Here is a 23,118-nt window from a genome sequence, read left to right on the forward strand (position 1 = left end):
ATTGGCAGGTAATTGGTCCATTATTGGTAGTTAATGACCACTTTGTCAGTTTTAGACAGAAAAGACAGAAGGTATTCTGCTATGACTGCTACTTTTATAAAGAAGAAAATCAGGCAGAATGTAACCAACAAACAACAATCTACCTTTCACAATTAGGACATCACATTAATGTAACACAAAACAATCTCTATGTTTTGTTTTAGACAGGTGGTTGGCTGGTGCTGAAATCAGGGTTGGGTTCAAGTTATCATATAACTCCATGTACGCAATGGCAGTTCAGGACAGATCAGGCTTTTCAACTCAAGTGTAGTTCTTCTATGAAAGCTACCTGAGACAGGTAAAATGAGTTGAAAAGTCTGAACTATCCTAAACTGCCCTAGTGTATAATTGCATCTAAGTGCATTTAAGAAATATACATTGCATTAACATTTGCATTTGAATCAGTTTGCAAAGTATTTGCATTTGATAAAATGTATTTCATCGATTTCAAACACCTTTGACAAATGCATTTGAATAATCTATCAAATGCATTTAGCAAATATTACTGTTTAATCAATTCCAAGTTAAATTAATGGTACTGCTGTTAGGGATCCATTGTTCAACTAATGGCAGGGCTAAGGGATGTTTGAAGTCATTTCAGAACACAACTAATTACAACCTGAGCGTGATTAAAGGTGTTTGTTATAATAGGGGGCAGTTTGAATTGATAGAGAAAAGTTTCTATGTTTTGATGAAGTGTTCCTTTTTCAATTATTGGTGAGGAGTTTCAATATATATTTTGACAACTGCATTTGAATAATCATTTGTGAAGTCTCAGTTGAATTTGCATTTGTATTTAAATGCAATGGAGCTGCACTCATTTGTAATTGCATTTGCAATTGTAAGAGTTAAGGTATTTGCAATTGCATTTGAATGTAATTGTATTAAACGAAATCACCCCATTACTGGCAGTAAATGGCTTCCTCTCAGACACTCAGAGACAAGCTTCTATTCCTTATGTCTATAACCCATCATACCCTCTCATGAGATACATATATTCATATATGTTCCACATTTCAATCAAACAAACACTTTATTTATTCAGAGGAATCAATTGAGAACAGATTCTCATTTACAATGACGACCTGAAAATATAACCTCTGTTGTGGAGGGATAAATGCTTTGTTGTTATGAAGTTCCAACCCACAATGCATTGTACCTCAGTATTCACCTTCTCATCAACAGGTAAAGGATAATGGATCTCTTTTTGTATAGGGCTTACTAATCAAATTATAAATGGAAAACGAGACTGTTTTAGCAAGGAAAGCTCATTTTTATTTCAGAAACAAACTAATTTACATATTTCAAATGATCAGTAGTCAGTGATGCGTCTGAAGGACCCAATCCTGGAGCTCATGCCTCCCCAGTCGCTGTATCTCCTGTACTCTCCGGGCCTCATGAAGTACTGTCTTCCTCTGTAGTTGGGCTGCTCGTACATGATCCAGTAGCCGTCCATCACGTTGCAGGAGTGAATGTCGTTGTAACGGAAACGATCGTAGACAGAGGGACAGTCATCCATGAACTCCATCATCTGGCCTTCGAATTCAGGTCTCTCATAAACCCTCATCCTGTAGGATCCTTGGCGCTATGAACGGTTACACAAACATAAATGCAGGTAGTAGAACTAATAATGGTATGAGTCCTTTTTTAATATAATGCGCAAAACAGCCTCAGGGTTTTCTTTCAATAATTTGTGACACTGTGAAATTGCAAAGTGTTTGTAAATCACTTGCTCTTCCATTTCTAATATGCAATATTTGGAGAAAGAAGTACATTATTTTAGAATTTTTTTAAAAGAAAATGTGAATTTCTGGTGTAGGTATTTATAGATTCTTTAAATGCTGTAAAAATTCCAAGGAATTTACTTGTGTGATCAATACAATCAGGGATTGAAATAGATTTTGTCATAATTGAAAGCAAGACGTTCCATCTCATTGGAATTATCCTCTAAAATTTCTAAACTTACTAATAGTAAGCCCTGATAAACACAAGCCCACTAGTTCTACAAACACAGTTTTAACCTTTTTACTCAAGTGAACTTACATGAGGGATCATGCGGCAGGACCTGACGGAGTCATTGAACCCCATCCAGCGCTGGTAGTCGGGATACTCTCCCCTTCTCATGAAGTACTGGTACCCCGTGTAATTGGGGCGCTCGTACATCATCCAGCAGCCGCTTTCCACACGGACGGAGTTACAGCGGCTGAAGTAGGAGTGCAGGTCAGCACAGTCACTGCTGCACTCATAGTGGCGGCCCTGGAAGTTCCTGTCCTCGTAAAAGATGATCTATGAAACAAACATGTTAACATTTTACTTACAATCTGCAGCTTCACAATTAATTTCTGAAAAACCAGGTGCCAATGCTGTGCCGTCCTGTTTTCTTTATCAACACTGATGTCAAGATGCTCACTAAAATCCTTGCACATCGCATTGAATCTCTGGATTAAGATTCATTTCAGGATAGGCAGTCGTTTTTTAACCTCTGATGTCTAATTACATCACCCCTTCCTTAACGTTGTGAATCAGCATTTGTATACACACCTGTAAAATCTAATAGAAAGACAGAAGTTACCTTTCCCATACTGCCGTTTCAGTGCACAGGATGCTATATGAAAAGCAGTGAGCTGGCTTCTTTTATACCCTACATGCTAAAATATGCAGTTTCCAGATGTATTATGTCAGCAGTACTATATTGTTGCTGTCCTGAAATGTTTCCCTTTTTTTAGCCTTTACTTTGTAAAACCACATTGTATATGTCAAAAGGTAACACAATCGTAAATCCCTAAATTGCTTGTTGAACGTTTTTAGCCAGCTCCTTTTGAATTCTAAGATGAAAATGTTGGCCATGGAAACCACTGGAAAAGCTGACCTATGCTGTTTGACAGTGGAGTGGAGGCTATTTTACTGATGACAGAGAGCACTATGTTTACACTATAAAACTCAAAGCACCTCCACTGTTTTTCTTTTGTTTTTATTATCAGATATGCATAAATGAGGTACTGTATCATTTTAATACTGTCAATTAGACATATAAATGATAATATAATAAAGGAATACATAGCAATACATAAGAATTGGTCCCATGACCAATCGTGTTGAAAGTTAACGCAAAATGCTTCATACAGCTGCAGAATTATGCGGTTTGAATTTGGTACTGGTGCGAATTAGTTAGTGAAGAAAAAGTGAGAGGCAAAGTCAGGAGCAACTGACATTCCCTTTAGGAAAACTGAAAAAAAAACTGTAGTGCTAGCAATTGTCTTTGCTGTGATCTTGAAGGAAAGGTTATAGTTTATCGCCATAGAACCACTGCAGTATTTAGGTAAATGTTGCTTATGGAACTGCAGTATTTCATTATATTTATAAACATAAATGATTTATCTTATACATCCCACCATCCTTTTTGTATTTGGGAACTGTGTTGCAGAACTTCATTAACTGTAGTGCTGCTCTGAGAAATCTATTCCCCTGAATGAGTGGAAATGATCCCAATGCCATTTATTAACCATGTTAAGCCATGTTCAGGTTAGTCTGGTTTGAACCCACACCAGTGTATATTATTAGTAGAAGATAAGCAATCTTCATCACTGGGAGAGCTTCCAGGTCTGGTTATTTATAGTGAAGTGGCGATGCACGTGCACTTTTGGGAGATCAGCTGGAGAGGATCAGGTTTGTGGCCGAAAATAATGGCCACAGATGGATAGGGTAAATCTGATTTTCTCGTTAACATGAGGTAAAACATAAGAAATCCACACCCATTTTCAATTGAAAACGTCCACTGCTCCCAATCCAGACAGCCTTGGGAGCATATGTGGAAGGTGTCCTCCACAGATTTCTATAATCCCACGTCTCAGCCAGTTTTCAGCCATGGTGATCTGCAATAGCTCAGTTGGACGGTTTCATTATGTAGCTCCGGGGTAATTATTTTCTTTTTTCTTTGATTAGTAAGTAGTGTGATGAGTTAGCTCAAATATTATTCACTACTAACGATATGCCACCCCGTCAATGGACATCTGAAAAACAATTTGGACAAGAGCAGTAAAATAAAACACATTATTAAACATCCAGGCATGAAACATTTACAAATCATATTGCATGAGCTTAACACTGTGCTTTAAACAGTTTCACTCAAACAAGATGTCACCTGACAATCATGCATTTCCAGGTGAGATTCTCTCGTGTACCTGTTCTCTGTGCTCTGAAACCACATTTTCCCAAGCTGTCTGCAAAAACAGCACGAGAACTGTAAGCATGGCTAATTTGCATGTGGACCTCAGTTAGAAACTCTCTAGCCAGTTAATGGGTGTGCCTCTGTGGAGCACTTGGCTTAAAAGAGGGTTGCTGGCATGCCCTTTATTCAAGAATTTCTACTGAAAAATATACATTGGCTGAAATCCTGTATTTTAAAAAAAAAATGTATTGCATGCTATGGCTCCCCTGAAAGCATCTCACAGTCCACCAGGTGTCCCTGGCCCCCAGTTTGGGAATCCCTGGACATACAGCTCTGTGTGCAGATAATGGAGCTAAACTAAACTAAGGTAAAACCTTTAGCTTCCAGGATTTCAGTCCCAATGTAACTATACAGTGAAGGTGTCAGTGTAGTTTCCTGGAGTGGGATTTCAGTTAGAATTTGAACAGTGCTCAGCTGCATAATATTTTGTGCCTCTTTTGTAGTACTTTTTTGCATTATGCTCTGTATTGTGTAACTCAGCATGTTAACCAACCTCATCATCAGTGCTATTGATGGGCCACGCTAGTCCTTCCACTCTCAGTCATATTATATTCTAGCAATCTTATTCCAAACTTCTCATTTCATGTACAGCAGGTCTTTTATTATATGTTATATAAGCTTTTCAATTTTAACATTTTGGTACAATCCCTAATAAAAATGAAAGTGATACCTTAGGTAAAAAAAAATGTAAAACTGCAATGCCTTGCATAACTTAATATTGCTAATTGAATACATTCTTTTTTTTAACTTTCTCTATAATCCGATTGAAGAACTACCTTTTGCTGTTTACTGCTGTTATACCTGGTATTTCATTCAAAGCGCTTTTCTTTTCTTTTGTAAATATTCTTCTTTCGTTTTGATTTCGTTCTGAACGGTCCTATTCAGAGGAAGTGGTAAACCAGTAGATGGCACCATTGGGTTGTGCACATCGATTTACTGCACTATTATGTTGCAAGCTAAATAAGCATTTTCTTCTCTATACAGAAAATGACAACCTATACAAAATATAATTTATATAATGAAATGAATACTGATTCACATGAAGCTCAGGGACAGCAAGTACAATTGGAAAACGTTGAACATCTGATTATCTGCAAATTAGATCAAATGAGACATAGAGTAGGGGTCTCCAACCCTGGTCCTGCAGAGTCCCAAATCCTCAGGTTTCATAGGTGGCTATGTCATCAATGGCTAAAGATCTGGGACACCTGTTAATCTTGACTAACAAAGCGTAATTGGTGCAATGAAGTAAGTGAGAGCTCAATTGCAATGAAAACCAGAAGACCCAGTAGGTCTCCAGGACCAGGGTTGGAGGCCCCTGACATAGAGCATGGAATTCAAATTGAATTAGGGTTGAAGACTGGGTTGGTGGCAAATATGTTGGTGAGATGCAAAGACAGTACCTTTTATATCTTGAGTCTTTCTTGGTTTGTGGTTGAGGGCTGGGAGTTGTTAAACCTTAGAAAACACGACTCAGAACTTTGTATTCTTTATTTATAGCATGACGAGTTGTCAGTAGGTTCTAAACCATAAAGCACCTGTGTTAAAGCCAGCTAGGACTCTACTCACGGGAACAGCTTTCAAACAGTTCTAACTTTACTTCCCTTTTTGTCTTATTTCGATACAGCTTATAAGTCACCTTAGAAATGAAGAAGACATGTTCTTTTTAGCAGGGAAAGCTCATTTGGCCTGGCTGCTGGGAACATGTGAGGCATCCACACCCAGAGCCCCCAGGGGAATAGAAACAACAGTACAGGAAAAGGGGAGAAACGGAACTGAAACTGTGCTAAAACAAGAATGATACACCACCCAGAGATATGGGAACTCGAGGTATGGGATCAATCTATTATGAGGTGTCCACTCACATTTAATATACTCTAGGGACAGCTCGACTGAACTCTATGACGCATATGCATAGTTAATCAGAGATGGCAAAGCCTGTATCTGACAAGGGCAGAATTAGCTGCACACCTTCCTAAGGGTCATTGCACATGAATTACAGATCTTTTTACATGTCGACCCATTTTGTTTGCACCTTGGTGGAGGTGGATGTTCTTTTGGTACCTTGAGGTTCCAGGTTTGCAATGAATGGGTGTTAAATCTTAAACCATTTAGAACTGTGTTTAAAATTCCCAGAAGTGTTCCTTATTTAGAGCAAAAAGGTTTGTTATTACGTTCTAAACCAAAAAGCATCGTTCTTTAAAGCCAGCTAGTGCTCCACATGGGAACAGCTTTGAAACAAACAATTCTACACTTGCTTGTCCCAAACTCTTCTGACCTATTTGTATAGGGCTCCACAAATTATATAATAAAAGAGACAAGTGTTTTAGAAAGGAAAGCTTATTTTTTATTTTCAGTAACAGATAAGACTATATCACATATTTCAAATGATCAGTAGTCAGTGATGCGTCTGAAGGACCCAATCCTGGAGCTCATGCCTCCCCAGTCGCTGTATCTCCTGTACTCTCCGGGCCTCATGAAGTACTGTCTTCCTCTGTAGTTGGGCTGCTCATACATGATCCAGTAGCCGTCCATCACGTTGCAGGAGTGAATGTCGTTGTAACGGAAACGATCGTAGACAGAGGAACAGTCATCCATGAACTCCATCATCTGGCCTCCGAATTCAGGTCTCTCATAAACCCTCATTCTGTAAGATCCCCTGTGCTGTTAAAAAATACAGACGACAACTTCACTAACACAGTTATTGTCAGTAATAACTACTGTGCCCCATCTACTGTATTGAGTTACTGTTAAACATGGTTCTCAAAATACATTCTGTTGGCAACACCTGATGATGCTACTGAAGACACCATTCTAAATAAAATATACCTGAGGGATCGTGCGGCAGGACCTGACAGAGCCATTGAACCCCATCCAGCGCTGGTAGTCGGGGTACTCTCCCCTTCTAACGAAGTACTGGTACCCCGTGTAATTGGGGCGCTCGTACATCATCCAGCAGCCGCTCTCCACACGGACGGAGTTACAGTGGCTGAAGTAGGTCAGCACAGTCGCTGCTGCACTCATAGTGGCGGCCCTGGAAGTTCCTGTCCTCGTAAAAGATGATCTGCAGGAATAAGAAAGCAATGTTTATTATCTGTGCTGTGCATTTATAGTCCGGACTGAAATATTCAAAAAGCTCTCTGAAACCCTCACCTTTGCCATGTTGGTTTCAGTGCTGAGATTCACTCTGACAAGCATGGTGCTGCTGGTGCTTTTTATACTCTAAAGCAAAGCTGACTTTGTTGTTATTCAGATGACTCAACCTGATGAATTGGCACCACATGGTTTGCTGTACAGTGTCACATAATAATGCACAACTGTAGTGTTACAATATAAGCATACCTTTTGTTGTGCTTAAAAAAAGAATGTTCTCTGGGTAGCACTGAAATAGTATAGTTAAAAAGGATTCCATAGCATTGCATTCATTTCAAGAGGGGGGTACTTGTTAATCACATAAAATACCAGACATAGCATAAGCCTTATTAGCCAACGCATGGTTACCAGCTAAATGCTGTTAATTAAAAAAAAACAAAAAAAACATGGGAAGAAGCAATCCATTCAAAACTGTCAAAAAATACCATCAAGACACTTTCAAAATACTTCTAAATCCCAAATGGTTTCTTCATTTAAGCCTGATATCTGCAGTAGTTCTGAGTAGTTGTTGTTCAAATATTGAGTTTTATTGAGCAAGCTGATGGAAGTTGCACTTGTCAATCTAAAAATCCTAAGCAATTAGTTTCTGATGAATGATGAATGTGCTGATTACTAATGCCTATGCATTTCATTTAGAACAGATTTTATCATCTAATGCAGACTATCTTTTGTTTGTTTTCAATAAGGCCCTTGTGTTTTACAGCACAAACTTCTTTTGAAATAGAATCAGCTTAACAAAGGATTACCTTTATCTAGAAAGACTGGAAATGTGAACAGTCAATGTGCTTTATTGTAAAACTCTATAATAGGCCTGCACTTAACCCTAAAATAACACAGGACTGAATCTTATTACCTTTGTTGTCATAGTTTTATTTCAGTGTATTATTGAGTGCATTTAACATTTAAATATGTATTATAAATAAAGCTGTATTTCTTTTGACGGTTATCACAGATTTCAAGATTTCTGTGAAATTTACCCATTGCAGTGTAATGTGTACCACATGCAAATTCCCATTTCTGAAAGAATACTGTAAATATACATATTTTTTTTATCATTTAACAATAAATATAGCAAATGTTTGCCTTATTGACACATCCTGTTACTCTGCATTTAGGAACCTGGCAGTCCATTTAGTTTGCTCTGGTAAATGACTGAACACACTGCATAGAGCTGCACGATTTCTTAAAAATGTCTTCAACAAAAAAGACAGCAGCTACACTAAAGATCGGAAATGTTCCTGCCGAAGATCGCTCTGTCCAGCACAAGAAGAGGACATTTCACGTGTCTGTTGTTATTTTTACATTTATTCATGTTTTTATTTTGTTTAATAATTCACTGATGGTGAAATATTCTACAATTTATCAATTGCTGTTTTTCAGGTAAGCATTTACATATTTAGGAACATTTGTGGTATAATAACTAGAGAGAATGATAAATGTCTAATCGTGAAGTATCTTGAAATACCGATATTTCTGTGAAATGCCATGAAATAAGCCTTTTCTTTCTGTGAAAAAGTCCTAATTATAAATAATTTGAAGCAATTTCTCAACCCCAAATAAAATTAAGTGTAAAACTACTGCAAAACTATATTGGTTATTAAAGTTTTATTTACTCTGACCGTAAATCAGGGTGAAGTCATTTCTTTTTGTAAAGGAATTGTTGACAAAAAAAAAAAAATCTGTTTTTTCAATACTCTTTAATTACAATATATGCATCAGATTTTAATAACTCTGTTACACGTCTGACAGAACCAACAGTTGCACTAGTGGCACACCAGTCCTGATATCGTCTGTACTCTCCAGACCTCGTAAGGTACTGCTTCCCTCTGTAGTTGGAATACTCATAGAAGACCCAGGAGCCGTTCATCACGTTGCAGGAATAGATATACCGGTGGTGGAAGCGTCATCCATGAACTCCATCGTATGGCCACTGAAGTCTGGTTTCTCGTAAATGTTCATTCTGTAAGATCCCCTATACTGTTTTAAAAAATAAACTACTTTAATGACATGGACGGCATTTCTCAGGTTTGCATTGACACGTAACGCTCCATAGCAGATTTCCACATTCCTCATTAACTGCCGTATTGAATTAGGTTTTCACTAATTTATGTACGAACTATAATTTTAAAAAATCATTGGAATTGGAGTCTGGAATATCAAAATACTTTACAAATCAGCATAGCATAGAAACATAGTGAACACATTTTCAATATTCAGTTATGAACAAGTGAAATATTTATGGCAATGGTATTTGAATGCCCACTGCAATGGCTGTTCTTGGAAGGTGGACTAACACAGTCCACTATAAATATTAGTATTAGTATTAGTATCAGGTCCGTTGCAGACGCAGTATCCAGTGTGGTTGCAGAGTTCTGTGGGCCTGACCTCCGGGCTGTGGGATCCTGTCAAACACAGGAGGAGCTTGTTTCCATTCCCATGTCAATCAGATTCAGCACAGGCAATCTGGATGAGGAGATCACATACCCAATAATAGGGATCCAGGCTAGAATGCAGCAACCCAGAGGATTATAGGAATATTTCCATAAAGACAGAAATCTGATTCTACTGGCTTCTAAATACTTGTTTGGGATCTTTAAATCATAGTAACAGCTAAAAGAGTACCTTGCTTTTTCATTTGTTGGAAAGTCTTAATGTTTGTTGATTTCTGCGTTTCAGATTGTTGGGTTTTGAATATATTTCAAGTTTAGGTTTTTAAATAAGAAATGTCTTATTGAAACATATACACACTCTAACCATTGAACAAATGTGGGATCTACTCAAATAAGCACCCAAAATGGCCAGTCTGACATCAGCCACATCTGTTAAAGTCAATCATGCGATCATATATATATATAATTACTGTCATTTTTGTTCAAAATTTTTTTTACAACAAAAAAGTAAAAATTATGTTTTTTTTCTTTTTTTTTTTTTTTTACTGTAAAGGGGGAGGGCTATGATCACAGCCTGAGAGAGCTCTTAAATACATGAAAGAAGGCCATGTTATAAGCCACGTTGTTGGGGCTGCTATCCATGGAAGAATGGTAGCTTAGAGGGCTAGAAGTTAGTCCTTTGGTAAAATTAGGAAATGAGGGATCTCAGAGCAGGGCTGTCTGGTGGCAGAAGAGGATACTGCAGTCCGGTTATTGACCCTTTAAGCTTCAAGGAATAATCGAAGTTCCTGACCACACAAAGGGTTTTTTTTACAAGGATTACACTGTGTTGCTTTTCTTTTAGGAAGCAGGAGCCAGTGGATGTAATGAGTGGCGATAGTCATAAAGAGGTTGGTCAGCTAAATGTTCCTAATTCCTAAATGTACAAGATGAGGGAAATGCATGACATGAACTAGATTGTGTAAGCTTAGCTTGCCTCTAGTTGTTGGCAGCTGAACTGCTGTTCTGACTCTCCCTCCAGTTATGCTAATTGTGTTTAAGCTTCCAGGGACAATATCCTGAGCGAAGTCACTCTTTGTGAATCTCTTGACTCCCCCTTGTGGTGCAGCAGGTCAACTGGAGCCCCTGGGCAAAATTGTGGTGCGATCCCATCCCTTTCAGAGCATCAATGACACCTCAATGCCTGCAAGGACTACATTGACTTAAACTGTTACGTTTTTGTATATTGGTTGGCTCTGCTGATTGAAAACTTTCAATGGCGAGCAAAACTGTTTATTACACTATCAGAAAAAATAAGAATACATGACATAGGATAGATTAGATATGTCTATATGTCACAGCCTCCCACTGTTCACATAAGTGAATATAGCAACAACATGGCGTGTCTTTTGAAATTTCTCATAGACGGAACAGGAGACAGTTAGAGTTTATTCACTTTATTAAGAATTTTAATACAATTAAATCACATGTTAATAAAAGTCGACAATACGTCTGAAGGACCCAATCCTGGAGCTTATCTCCTGTACTCTCCGGGCCTCATGAAGTCCAGTAGCCGTCCATCACATTGCAGGAGTGAATATCTTGATAGCGGAAACGATCGTAGACAGACTCGCAGTCATCCATGAACTCCATCGACTGGCCTCCAAAGTTTTCTCTCTCGTATATCTTCATCCTGTAGGATCCTCGGTACTGAAAACAAAGAAAACTGGTTAGCTTTTGAACTATCGGTCACCTTGTCAGTTACAGGTGCAGACGTGCATTTATAGAAAACATGCCTGTTACTGCTGATATAATGAACACTGAACGTGTCTCGAGTCCAAAAACAGAAGGCACTGGATTGCACACTGCAGTTTGTGTTTGATTAACCCACATATTTATGTTCGATTGATCAGCACAGTTTTTTTCCCCTGCCAGTAATATGTAAAACCAAGTGTTGACTCACTCCAGCCACATTTTTCTCAGCCTTTTTTCAAGCAGAAACTATGTAGCACTATCAGAATTGCTCAGTATTGGTCCATAACATTGTCTTGTACAATGCTTTGAGATGCTTTTTGTATGAAAGGCGCTACAGTATATAAATACAATTTGATTTGATTAAATGTTATACTCTATAAATACATCATTGTCAAAGGCACCATACTTTTTTTTTGTTCAGTATAGCATATGTATACACAAATATACACACCCACACACTTACAAAGCTCCACATCTATAGCATGAGCCTATTAATTGTTGAATACATACTTGAGGGATCATGTGGCAGGACCTGACTGAGTCATTGAACCCCATCCAGCGCTGGTAGTTGGGATACTCTCCCCTTCTCATGAAGTACTGGTACCCCGTGTAATTGGGGCGCTCGTACAGGACCCAGCAGCCGCTCTCCACACGGACGGAGTTACAGCGGCTGAAGTAGGAGTGCAGGTCAGCACAGTCACTGCTGCACTCGTAGTGGCGGCCCTGGAAGTTCCTGTCCTCGTAGAAAATTATCTAAAATGAAATTAACCTTTTAAAGGGTATATAAGGACCTTTTTATTTTATTGTGTTACATGTTCCAATGTGTTGCTACAACTGTTTACATAAGGTTTGTGTATTGTTTTTCTTTTTTCTTTTTTTTACATTTTGGCCACTTTTTTAACTTTTAAATTGCATTTCCTGCCTCAAGATGGCTTCACATGTACCCGCCTGGACCTCTCAGAACTACATTACCCATCATCCTCCTGCTCACATATGTAACTGAGATGGATTTACCAGTGAGATGGAGGATGGTAGGAAACGTAGTTCTGAGAGGTCCATGCAGGTACATGTAAAGCCATCTTGAGGCAGGGAATGCAATTACATTCTTTTAAAAAGTGGCCAAAATGTAAAAAAATAAATAAAAATGTAACACATGGGAACATGTAAGACAATAAAACAAAAACTACTGGTATTTTGTTTCCATGCATTCAATAAAATAGCAAAAGCCAGCAGTGTTCAAAGGGTTTTTGAAGAACCAGCACATTGTATTATTGGAACTAAAGAAACTTTAGGAGTGGAACAAATAAGCTGTGATAGAAAACTCTCAGATGCACAATGCACCCAACACTCAGTGAAATCCTTTCTGATCATGTGCAACACTGTGGCAAGCAAGTTGGAAAAATCTGGAAACAATTGCCATGGAAACCCTAAATATATGGCAGACTGATAAAACTTAATGTCAGGTATTAGGTTTAATCAGTGTATTGACAGTATTCTGGATAAAACTAAAATAAATGACTAATGACATTTAAAATCTTAACAAAGCTTGCTCTCCTTTATAAAAATATCATACAGTATTTTTGCATTTTTCCACTGCTTTTCACATGAGCTTTTACTGTGCTGTATTACACTTATTTTTACTTATGTTTTTACTGTGGGAAACCTTTCTGCTGGCCTGGAGGATGCATTAGTGCAGAGGAAAAGTGCAACAATACTGTACTAAACTTTTAGAAAGGAGATCAAGCATTATTAAGATTTTAAATGTCATTAGTCATTTATTTTTGTCAAACAATTACTTAAAAACTGTTATGAATGTAGAAATAATCTTGAATACTACTAACTAGGGTTGTGTTAGAACCTGTCTAATTAAAATCCAGCCTTCCTGGTGATACGGATTCAAACGAGTCGACGCTTTGCATTCCAATTTAAATATTCTTTATTAGAAAGCCATGCCAAAAATCCATTTGGATTTATTAAAACAAGTTTAAAATTCTGTGATTCTCCTGAAAGAGCTAGTGGTGGCATAGCTTGCCCCCCAGTCGCTGAATCTCCTGTACTCTCCGGGCCTCATGAAGTACTGTCTTCCCTTGTAGCTGGGTCATACATTGTCCAGTAGCCATCCATCACGTTGCAGGAGTGAATGTCACGGTTACAAAAGCACTCTTGAACAGACTCACAGGTATCGTTTAATTCCTTCACCTGGCCTTTGGCTCATTCGTAAATCCTCATTCGATAGGGCTCGTTGCTGGTCTAAATAAATACTAGGAAGTACAGAGCACCATTAGAATGATTTGTCAAAAATCTAGATTGATCTGTGCAAGCAGTATCTAGCAAGGCAGCATAGATTTCAACATCATAATCACACACAGTGATACTAGCTTTACCCCAAGGACAATCATACATGCACTCCCAGTGACACTAGCCTTACCATAAACTCAATCACACACAGTTACACGACCTTTACCACAAACACCCAACAATCTCATGGATTTGATTGAACATCCCGTTTAACCACTGATTAAAGTTACTGTGCATTTGCCCATTCAAAAAGCTTTAAAAGTGGCTAGATTCGTGCTTTGCTTAAAATTGAAGTAACAATGAAATATATGATTATGTAGGAAAATATGCGACAGGATGTGATGCTCTCATTGAACCCCATCCAGCACTGGTAGTCGGGGTACTCTCCCCTTCTCATGAAGTACTGGTACCGTGTGTAATTGGGGCGCTCGTACATCATCCAGCAGCCGCTCTCCACACGGATGGAGTTACAGTGGCTGAAGTAGGAGTGCAGGTCAGCACAGTCGCTGCTGCACTCATAATGGCGGCCCTGGAAGTTCCTGTCCTCATAAAATATGATCTGCAGTCATAAGAAAATGTAAAGAACATTTTGGTTTTTTAAGAGAGCTGGGGAAAAAACTTGAATAAAGCAACTCAGATATTTAATATTATTACATTACAGTCTAGTAACTTTTAATACATTATGTATCCTGTTTTTAACTTTAAGTTAACTTTTTAGAGTTTAGAAATCAAAGTTTGCAATCTTGATGTTTTTCTTTCAGTTAAGCTGCTTTTATATTGTTGGAATGTTCAAGACGTCAAAAGTCAATGACGTTTCCAGGGCAAGACGTCACAATCAGCAATAGTACAAGTGCAGTTGCAACAAATGGGTTCTAATGAAGACATAACTTATACAGATAAGTAAAAAGATACACTTATTCATGGCCTGGAACCGATTCTGGCATACAAAAACCAGTGTTAGCAGATAGATATTGTGCTAAATAAACAAACTTGTGTCAACTGTTTCAGACTGTTTATAGTGTAAAGCAAGTTTATGGGATTTACTCGTAGTGAGCAATATTAGTATTCTGTGACGATGCTGGACAAATTTGACAAAAAACACATTTTTAAAGGCATCCAAAAAAACTAATTCTACTAGTTATGTTTTCTTCTCTGCCCCAGCGGATTCAGCTTGCACATACACAAGGCTTTTTGCTGCTGCTGTCCAATCAATGCAAACATATACGCTGTTTTGGGTATTTTGTAGGAAGCATGAACACAAAATAACGTTTTAATGTAAGTTTACATCTCAGCTAAGAAACTTTAAGCAAAACAGATTCTAGGTCTGTCCCTTAAACTGTATATCTGCACAGAACAGCAGCTTGAGCACAAATGACTGAAGGGTCGACAAACTGAATATAATATAACCAAACAAAAATGTAGAAACTAGCAGCAATCAAACTAATAATTTGAGAAAGAGTTTTGTGCCCCAACCTGACTTTGCCCATTTTTCCTGAGTCGATAGGGTTCGGTTCTCAGTACGATACCCATTGCCTCAGCCTAGGGTTTTTTTTATATACCTCAATTAATATGCATTGGATCAAAGTGTTTTATTATTTTAATGACCGGAATTGTGACATCAGCAATGCTGCCAACATTCTGAGTCTTCCTATACAGACAAAGCTCTGACTCAGCATTGGAAAGAGTCTCCCTGACTCAGCATTGGAAAGAGTCTCCCTGACTCAGCATTGGAAAGAGTCTTCCTGACTCAGCATTGGAAAGAGTCTCCCTGACTCAGCATTGGAAAGAGTCTCCCTGACTCAGCATTGGAAAGAGTCTCCCTGACTCAGCATTGGAAAGAGTCTCCCTGACTCAGCATTGGAAAGAGTCTCCCTGACTCAGCATTGGAAAGAGTCTCCCTGACTCAGCATTGGAAAGAGTCTCCCTGACTCAGCATTGGAAAGAGTCTCCCTGACTCAACATTGGAAAGAGTCTCCCTGACTCAGCATTGGAAAGAGTCTTCCTGACTCAGCATTGGAGCAAAAACCCTAATTAAATGAAAATAAATAATAAAAACTTGTTTATGCTTGTAAAGTTTAACTGTGTCTACACCTTGAATAAGACCAAAGTGTTTTATTATTTTAATGACCGGAATTGTGACATCAGCAATGCTGCCAACATTCTTCTCCCTGACTCAGCATTGGAAAGAGTCTCCCTGACTCAGCATTGGAAAGAGTCTTCCTGACTCAGCATTGGAAAGAGTCTGCCTGACTCAGCATTGGAAAGAGTCTGCCTGACTCAGCATTGGAAAGAGTCTCCCTGACTCAGCATTGGAAAGAGTCTCCCTGACTCAGCATTGGAAAGAGTCTCCCTGACTCAGCATTGGAAAGAGTCTCCCTGACTCAGCATTGGAAAGAGTCTCCCTGACTCAGCATTGGAAAGAGTCTGCCTGACTCAGCATTGGAAAGAGTCTTCCTGACTCAGCATTGGAAAGAGTCTCCCTGACTCAGCATTGGAAAGAGTCTCCCTGACTCAGCATTGGAAAGAGTCTTCCTGACTCAGCATTGGAAAGAGTCTCCCTGACTCAGCATTGGAAAGAGTCTTCCTGACTCAGCATTGGAAAGAGTCTTCCTGACTCAGCATTGGAGCAAAAACCCAAATTAAATGAAAATAAATAATAAAAACTTGTTTATGCTTGTAAAGTTTAACTGTGTCTACACCTTGAATAAGACCCTTTTTTTTTACTTTGGAAAACCACGAACATGCAAGAATCAAGGTCAGTCTACTTGGAATCATCAATCACAAGCCATTTATTTGATCTCACATCCAAATGTCTTTTCGAAATTGCAACAAGTTGAATAGTTCCCAGTAACATGCTTAAAAACAAATAACAACCAACTATTAACATGTAATATAATTTTTAATTTAGTGTAACGGTAAAGCAAGCCAAACTATTTACAAAGGTCAGCATAACACAAATTAAATAAGCCCAGGTAATCTTCAGGGTAGTTCATAGTGGTAATCGCATTCTTCAGCATTCTGCGGAAAAGGTAAAAGGACAGTGTGCTGTAGCATGTAACTGTGGCAATATCCAATTAGAACATATGGCTGCTGAAAGTTGCAATGTCTGCTTAGGTTAGGGTATTGATGTTCAGGCATAAGGTCTATAACTTCTATAACCTGAACAGCCCTGTATTTCAAAATCTGGGTAATGTGGAATATTTTATAGAAAATAAGCATAGTTGCCTCAAAAACACATCCCATTTTTGAAGTACACATTGTTGCCTATACTACCTCATTGCAAAATGTCATAAGCTGTTGTCTAGTATTTACTGCAAAAAAAAAAATTGCATCTTACTTACAGTGGGTGCAGCTGTATTATCTGCAGCATTATCAGCAGTACTTTCACACTTGTTTTTTGCTAATTTCCAGGAATTCAGCTTCATACCTTAAAACAATAATAATTGCACATTGTATCTCAGTAAAATGATATTCAGCTCTACACTGAGACGTTTACAAAGCTGTACTCGGGTTGGTGGGGTCCTGGGCAATGTTGCTGTACCATCCTTGTCCTGGCTATTCCAAAGAAATACAAAAGAGCAACCTGATCTCATCCTTTGACAGTTTTAATTATATGCAGTCATTTATGATGTTTTAACATTCACTGCTCAGTTGTGCAGTTAAACAATGTCCTAAATACTACAAACAGATTTTAATAGATAGGGGACTTACTGTGCTTCCTGGCAAGTTCCACAGCCTTGATGGCAGTGAGCATTGCAAATGGGTGGCAGGAAAGGGTGAAAGGGTGCACTATTGGACTCTGTGAAAAAAACAACAGCAATACCACATTTTATAAATACAGAGAATGCAATAAAGACTTTTTAGCTTTAGTCAGATGATAGTTAGCAGATAACATTTAGCAGAAGAGTACAGGGGAGAGGCAAACGCTGCAGAAAAATGTTTGACAATGGCCGCCATTTGTGGAATGTGATTCCTGCTACAGAAATCCTTCACAGATTATTCAACCAAACGTCACAATCCTTCCAGTATTCTGTTTAGGGTATGGGCAACCCTTACATTGCAGGCCAACACAACACCCAAATGTTTTAGTTAACCCCCAGAATTCCAGGTACACAGGAATTGCTCTGTGATGTACCTTAGCATGCTGCCCAGAGTGTGCTGTTGAGGGTTTATACTTGTAGAGGGAAATGACCTCGTCCACAGGCAAGGTATTCTGAAAAAGAACAAATCATAGGTGCTCAAACAATTCTGATTCAGTACAATTACAATACTACTTATAATACATGGACGGGCATTTGCAGTAACCTGAAGGCCAGTTGTTTCTCCTTGTAATTCAAGTTGCCCGATTTTTATCAGGCCCCTCAGAATACAACACAACATATTGTGGCTCACCATGAGAATCCCAGCAAAGGAGGAGAGGATCATCGCCTCTCGCTCCATCCTATTGGGGTGTCTGCACTCCCTGGAGCTGCTCACTTGTCTGGAAAACATCAAGAAAGAATGCACTGCTTTCCTTAACTTGCATGATTGTCAACATAGAATAGTCTGTACATCACGAATTACAGGAGAAAAAAGTCACATCTCGTTATGTTCTGTGTTAATAAAGTGATTTTGCAATTTTTTTAAAAACTACATAAAAACAACAGAATTTATCACTTTGTATCATCACATTTAAACATTAGCTGAGAAAGATAGAATAATGTATCATGTTTGTAAACTTGATTTCATTAGTTTTACCACAGAAGTCATATCAGAGTTATTAGAAGCAAGCTTCAAACATAAAATTACTTCAATAGACCATAATTGGCATGACTGTTAAAAAGAAATACAACGCTTCTCATGCACGTGCAACTGTGTGAAACTGGGTGTACTTACATTTCATTGTCAGTAAACTCCTTTTCTTCAGCTTTGTTCAACCAAAGTAAAGCAACATTGATGGCCAAGTCATAATGTGCCTAAAGATGCAAACATACCAGTTACAATATACAAATCACATGCTTAAACTTTGTCCACAGAACAGTAGAACATATTAATATTAATATTAACAATGAAGTGCTTATTTACTGATTGATTTGTTTGTTGATTATGTATAGTTTCTAATTTCAGAAGGCAGGAAGTTATATACATACATATGCAAATATGACCATGCCATTGCCAGGAATATCATGGCAACCAACCCCCACATTCTTTTATAATTATTTATTACGTATAACCAAATGCTTTTTTATATACAGTACAGATATATTAAATCTGGTATAAACACAATTCATGTACACAAATGTTCTGCGATACAAAATACTCTTGTATCTGCCGATGTAGTTGTAAAACACATCCAACTGTAATAAATAAAATGATGAATAGTGAATAAAGTGTATATTTATTATGAAGACGATAACATTGTATCCGTTATGACAAGTCCATATGCAGTCCATTCTGAATGTGGATTTCTCAAAGCTGATATTTCCAATATTGTGAATACTGCCACATCTGTGTCACCCTTCAACCAACCTGTGTTCTGAGAGGCATCCATCACAATATCAAGGCAGCACTGAGTGCACTGAAAGACCGCGCTCCCAAACCAAGCAAGTACAAAGCAACTGTCTTTAACTGATTTATTATATCGTATTTTTTTAGGCAATGCATCTGAAGCTTCTTCTGCTGTCTTTGATATCCACTGCAAGGATTTTTTTTTCTTTAGATGGGAAATATCAAACTGTGTTTACCAAGTCATCAAGTAAAGTTGAATCCTTTTTACCCTTCGGATCAAATCTGTTTTCTCTGAGTCTGACACCAATGTATTCCCCCCTGTGTACAGAAAACAGTGGTTGAACATTGAGACATGCAGCAATAAAGGTGAATCGAAGCAATCGATGCAAAGGTGAATCGAAGCAAACAAAGCAACAACCATAACAAAATGAAATTAAAAACTCACAATAAATGTTCAATCTCTTTCCTCAAGCGTCTTTTTTCCATAATTAACAAGATGAAGGTTTTCTATCTTAGCTCCACAAAAACCTAAAACACAACATTTAGTTACTGGAGAAAATTGAATTATGCAAATTGTCTTAGAGGACTCTCGGCTGGTTTCAGATCCCAATTAGCACTATTCTAAGACTATGTTAAGGTAACATTTGATAGTACAAGATGTGTTGGGTTCAGGGTCTATGAAACCAGATCATCATTCATAGCTTCTTGTAGTTTTACCTGTATGCAGTAAAACTACAAGAAACTATATAAAGTCAAGAACATTTGAGTTTCTTCAGAATTGACAACATATTTTGTATGAGGATCTATTTTCTATTATTTTCAGCTTGTCCCATTGTTTTTTTCTTTTTTAAATATTTTTTTAGAAAACATTCCTGCCAGGAGGTGCTGCTTTCACATTACAGCTCTTTATTTAAAAACAGAAAAAAAAAAAACTAAAAAACTAAAACAAAACAAACAAAAAAATGAAAACACCTAGGCATGCACAAAAGTAGAAGTTGTGGCAGAGATCCATGGCTCTCCAGGGCCATTGTAAGAGCCTGGCTTGTTGAACAATAACCTGTTGATCCCTTACAGAAACTGAACCCAATAGGTGAGTGTTGAGTTACTGTTGTAACAATTACATGCACAGGGAGCTCTCCTGGCTTGCATAGTATGAGGCTACATAAAACAACTAGGCTTCCACCATGCAGTGTGTTCAGCTTAGCATCCACAACACCAAATCTTAGGGTAGAGAGACAACTAGAGAAATGTGCTGTCCTCAGGGGTCAGTAATATAATCTGTTCAGGGTTGTTTTTTTGTTTGTTTGTTTTGTTTTGTTTTATCTGCCATAATGCTGAACTGGTAATACACTATCAGTATCTTTGAACTTTTCAATACCTGTTACAGCATTCTGTCCTGGATAACATTTAATGGGACACTTACTTACCCAATGTGAAATAGTCTGCATCAGACCCGTTTATACCATCTCTGAAATAAATTGTACATCCTACCGTGCATCTATTTACATTTATTATGAATATTTGTAACTTTAATGTCAAATACTGAAAATGTATGCATTAATCTAGTATTTGAAATAAATACACTTTTACTTTTGTCATGCTGTAGCATTGGCTACATTGACGCATCAGTAATTTGTTGTCTGCTGCTCTTAATTGTGTATCAGAATACCTGGCCAGGTTAAAGTATTTCGCTATTGAATTGCTGAAAAGCAATTGTGTCCTAATTGATAATGTGGGCTTTTTAGATTCATAAGATAAGATTAGGTGAAGCTGTATCAGTGTAGTATCAATACATCGTTCTGTTTGTTTAATGGGTCATCTCTGTGCAGGTTTCTCTCTGTTTATCAGAGCGATCCTTTCCTTAACTGAGGGGGAAAGTTTGCTGGTCAGCTAAGAAGAGACAGAGAAATCCTACTTGTTTGGGTTGTTAGAAAGAGAACTGTTATTCTAATCTACCATTTGTCCAGTCTGAAAGTACCCAGTTATCTAAAAACCTGATTAAATTAAATTCACATAATACAAGTATTATTTTTACACTGAGGGCAGCGTCAGCGTCTAAGCTAATTATTTTCACAAAATCTCCCTTTAGTCTTCATTTTCTGAGTGGCGCTCCAAGCGCGACAGAACCGAGGAAGAGCTGGGAGAAGGATACTGCTGTTTTTGCTGCTGGACTGACTGTGCTGTTTCCGACTGTTTGGGATTTTTACAATCATTCATTTATTTAGTTGCTTATTTATTTTACTGTATCGGGGTTAAACGAACACCTCGTACAGGAGCCTCATTTTGCTTTTGTGTTTTTTGGTGTTTCACCTGTTCTGGCGCCGGTTTGCTGGTATCAAAACGGACCTCGGTCGACAGTTCGGACACTGGCGAGTTATTTGTTTTTGTTTTATTTTCTGGACATCTTTTTTTCTTTAAGGAGGACGTTTTCCTTCATAGTACGTGATTTGTTGAACTTTTGAATCGCTACAATATCATGTCAAAGTTATTCCTAGGATAAATCTTTAATCCGTAACATTGGGTGATTTAAACACGTCTTGGCAATTTACTTTGGTCTGTGCTGTAATGTACGAAGTTATCCATTAAGTTTTTATCTAAGCAAATACTGTTCGGTATAAAATGTTTCTTAATCAATGCTTGATACTGTATTTGTAATTGGTATGGCTTGTCTCCTCTCCTCTATGTAAACATTCCTCCCTTGCCCAGTATTTTTCTTGCTTCTGTCGCGCAATCCTACTGCTTTTGAGATTTCTATGTTTTTCAGAATAGATTGTTTCTATCTCTGTTTACTAGATACTGGTTACTCGACGTTGCCAGGGTTGTGCTTGTTATAATACGTCATGGAGCAAATAGCGTTACAATGTAAACAAGATTTTCTTTAGGTTTTTTTTTTTTTTTTCTTTACAAATCAGAATACAAAGATTTTACACACAATAAACCATCTACAGAAACAAGACAAATAAACACACACGCATCTGTAACATGTTAAAAGGGCTCATCCGGGGAATTTCATGAATGAAGTATCGGCTCCAAACTGACCCTAACGGACTAAAGGTGCTTTTCTAAAGTTGAAACAAATATGATCGAATTGCCTGCGACCTTGAATTGAAATGATGCGCTACTTTCTGCTTTCAATGCTCTTTAAGCCTGCTATCTGTTATTAGCTGTTGTCTAAATTGCTATTTCAGGCTTTTCAATCCATTTTATTTGTGTGATTCTGTATGAGGCACGCACCCACGAGGTTTAGAATCCACATCCTTGGCCTGTTTTTAATGTACTTGCGTTGGGTTTTCACACTGTTTTGTATTTAATGTAATACGCAATGTGTTTAATGTATTATGCGTTGTTCCTCACTATTTTGTAAAGCGCTCTGTGATGGTGGTCCAATATGAAAGGCGCTATATAAAAAAGATTGATTGATTGATTTTAAAATGATCATAAGCAGTGTGTTTGCATGGTTGCTTATTTTGGTGAATGTTTATGTAACCTGTGTGGAAGAAGTCAGGCTACAAGACTCAAAACGACCAGAATATGCACTTAAAAACATGCATGGTAGGATATTGGAAAAGCTGTCAACAAAACCTTTGCAAATTAAATTAAAGCAGCAGCATAAGAAAACCATATAGATGCCAAGAACATACCTGCTTGCAGTTTGGGAAAAGACAAGAGATCTGATCTGCTCTGCACCTGGACACAGTCAAGCTTGGTATACATGTCTTTACAGAACACACTCAGGAGGCGTTCCTTGAGACCACAGTGGTGCTCTGTTGCTAAGAAACCCTTTGGCTT

General features: G+C 38.0%; 3 protein-coding genes and 1 pseudogene across 3 annotated transcripts; all 4 read right to left on the reverse strand.

The window, feature by feature from the left end:
• Positions 1–1,351: 1,351 nt before the first annotated feature.
• LOC121322416 (gamma-crystallin M2-like) lies at positions 1,352–2,627 on the reverse strand. Its single transcript, XM_041262347.1, has 3 exons — positions 2,612–2,627; positions 2,083–2,325; positions 1,352–1,624 (listed from the first exon to the last, which is right to left on the reverse strand). The coding sequence occupies exons 1-3, from the start codon at positions 2,618–2,620 to the stop codon at positions 1,352–1,354; spliced, it is 525 nt and encodes a 174-aa protein (XP_041118281.1). The 5' UTR covers positions 2,621–2,627.
• A 3,986-nt stretch (positions 2,628–6,613) lies between these two features.
• Positions 6,614–7,429, reverse strand: LOC121321967 (annotated as a pseudogene).
• A 1,205-nt stretch (positions 7,430–8,634) lies between these two features.
• LOC121321968 (gamma-crystallin M2-like) lies at positions 8,635–15,778 on the reverse strand. Its single transcript, XM_041261354.1, has 5 exons — positions 15,321–15,778; positions 12,055–12,297; positions 11,354–11,499; positions 9,177–9,270; positions 8,635–8,673 (listed from the first exon to the last, which is right to left on the reverse strand). Exons 1-5 carry the CDS (start codon positions 15,327–15,329, stop codon positions 8,635–8,637), a joined length of 531 nt encoding a protein of 176 aa, XP_041117288.1. The 5' UTR covers positions 15,330–15,778.
• An 875-nt stretch (positions 15,779–16,653) lies between these two features.
• LOC121321487 (uncharacterized protein C2orf80-like) lies at positions 16,654–23,050 on the reverse strand. The gene is made up of 9 exons (XM_041260461.1): positions 22,971–23,050; positions 19,775–19,857; positions 19,566–19,647; positions 18,718–18,797; positions 18,235–18,322; positions 17,978–18,055; positions 17,554–17,641; positions 17,184–17,269; positions 16,654–16,860 (listed from the first exon to the last, which is right to left on the reverse strand). Exons 2-9 carry the CDS (start codon positions 19,813–19,815, stop codon positions 16,822–16,824), a joined length of 582 nt encoding a protein of 193 aa, XP_041116395.1. The 5' UTR covers positions 19,816–19,857; positions 22,971–23,050; the 3' UTR covers positions 16,654–16,821.
• Between the last annotated feature and the right edge of the window lie 68 nt (positions 23,051–23,118).

Source organism: Polyodon spathula, chromosome 10 (genome assembly GCF_017654505.1).
Source record: "Polyodon spathula isolate WHYD16114869_AA chromosome 10, ASM1765450v1, whole genome shotgun sequence".
Lineage (NCBI taxonomy): Eukaryota > Metazoa > Chordata > Actinopteri > Acipenseriformes > Polyodontidae > Polyodon > Polyodon spathula.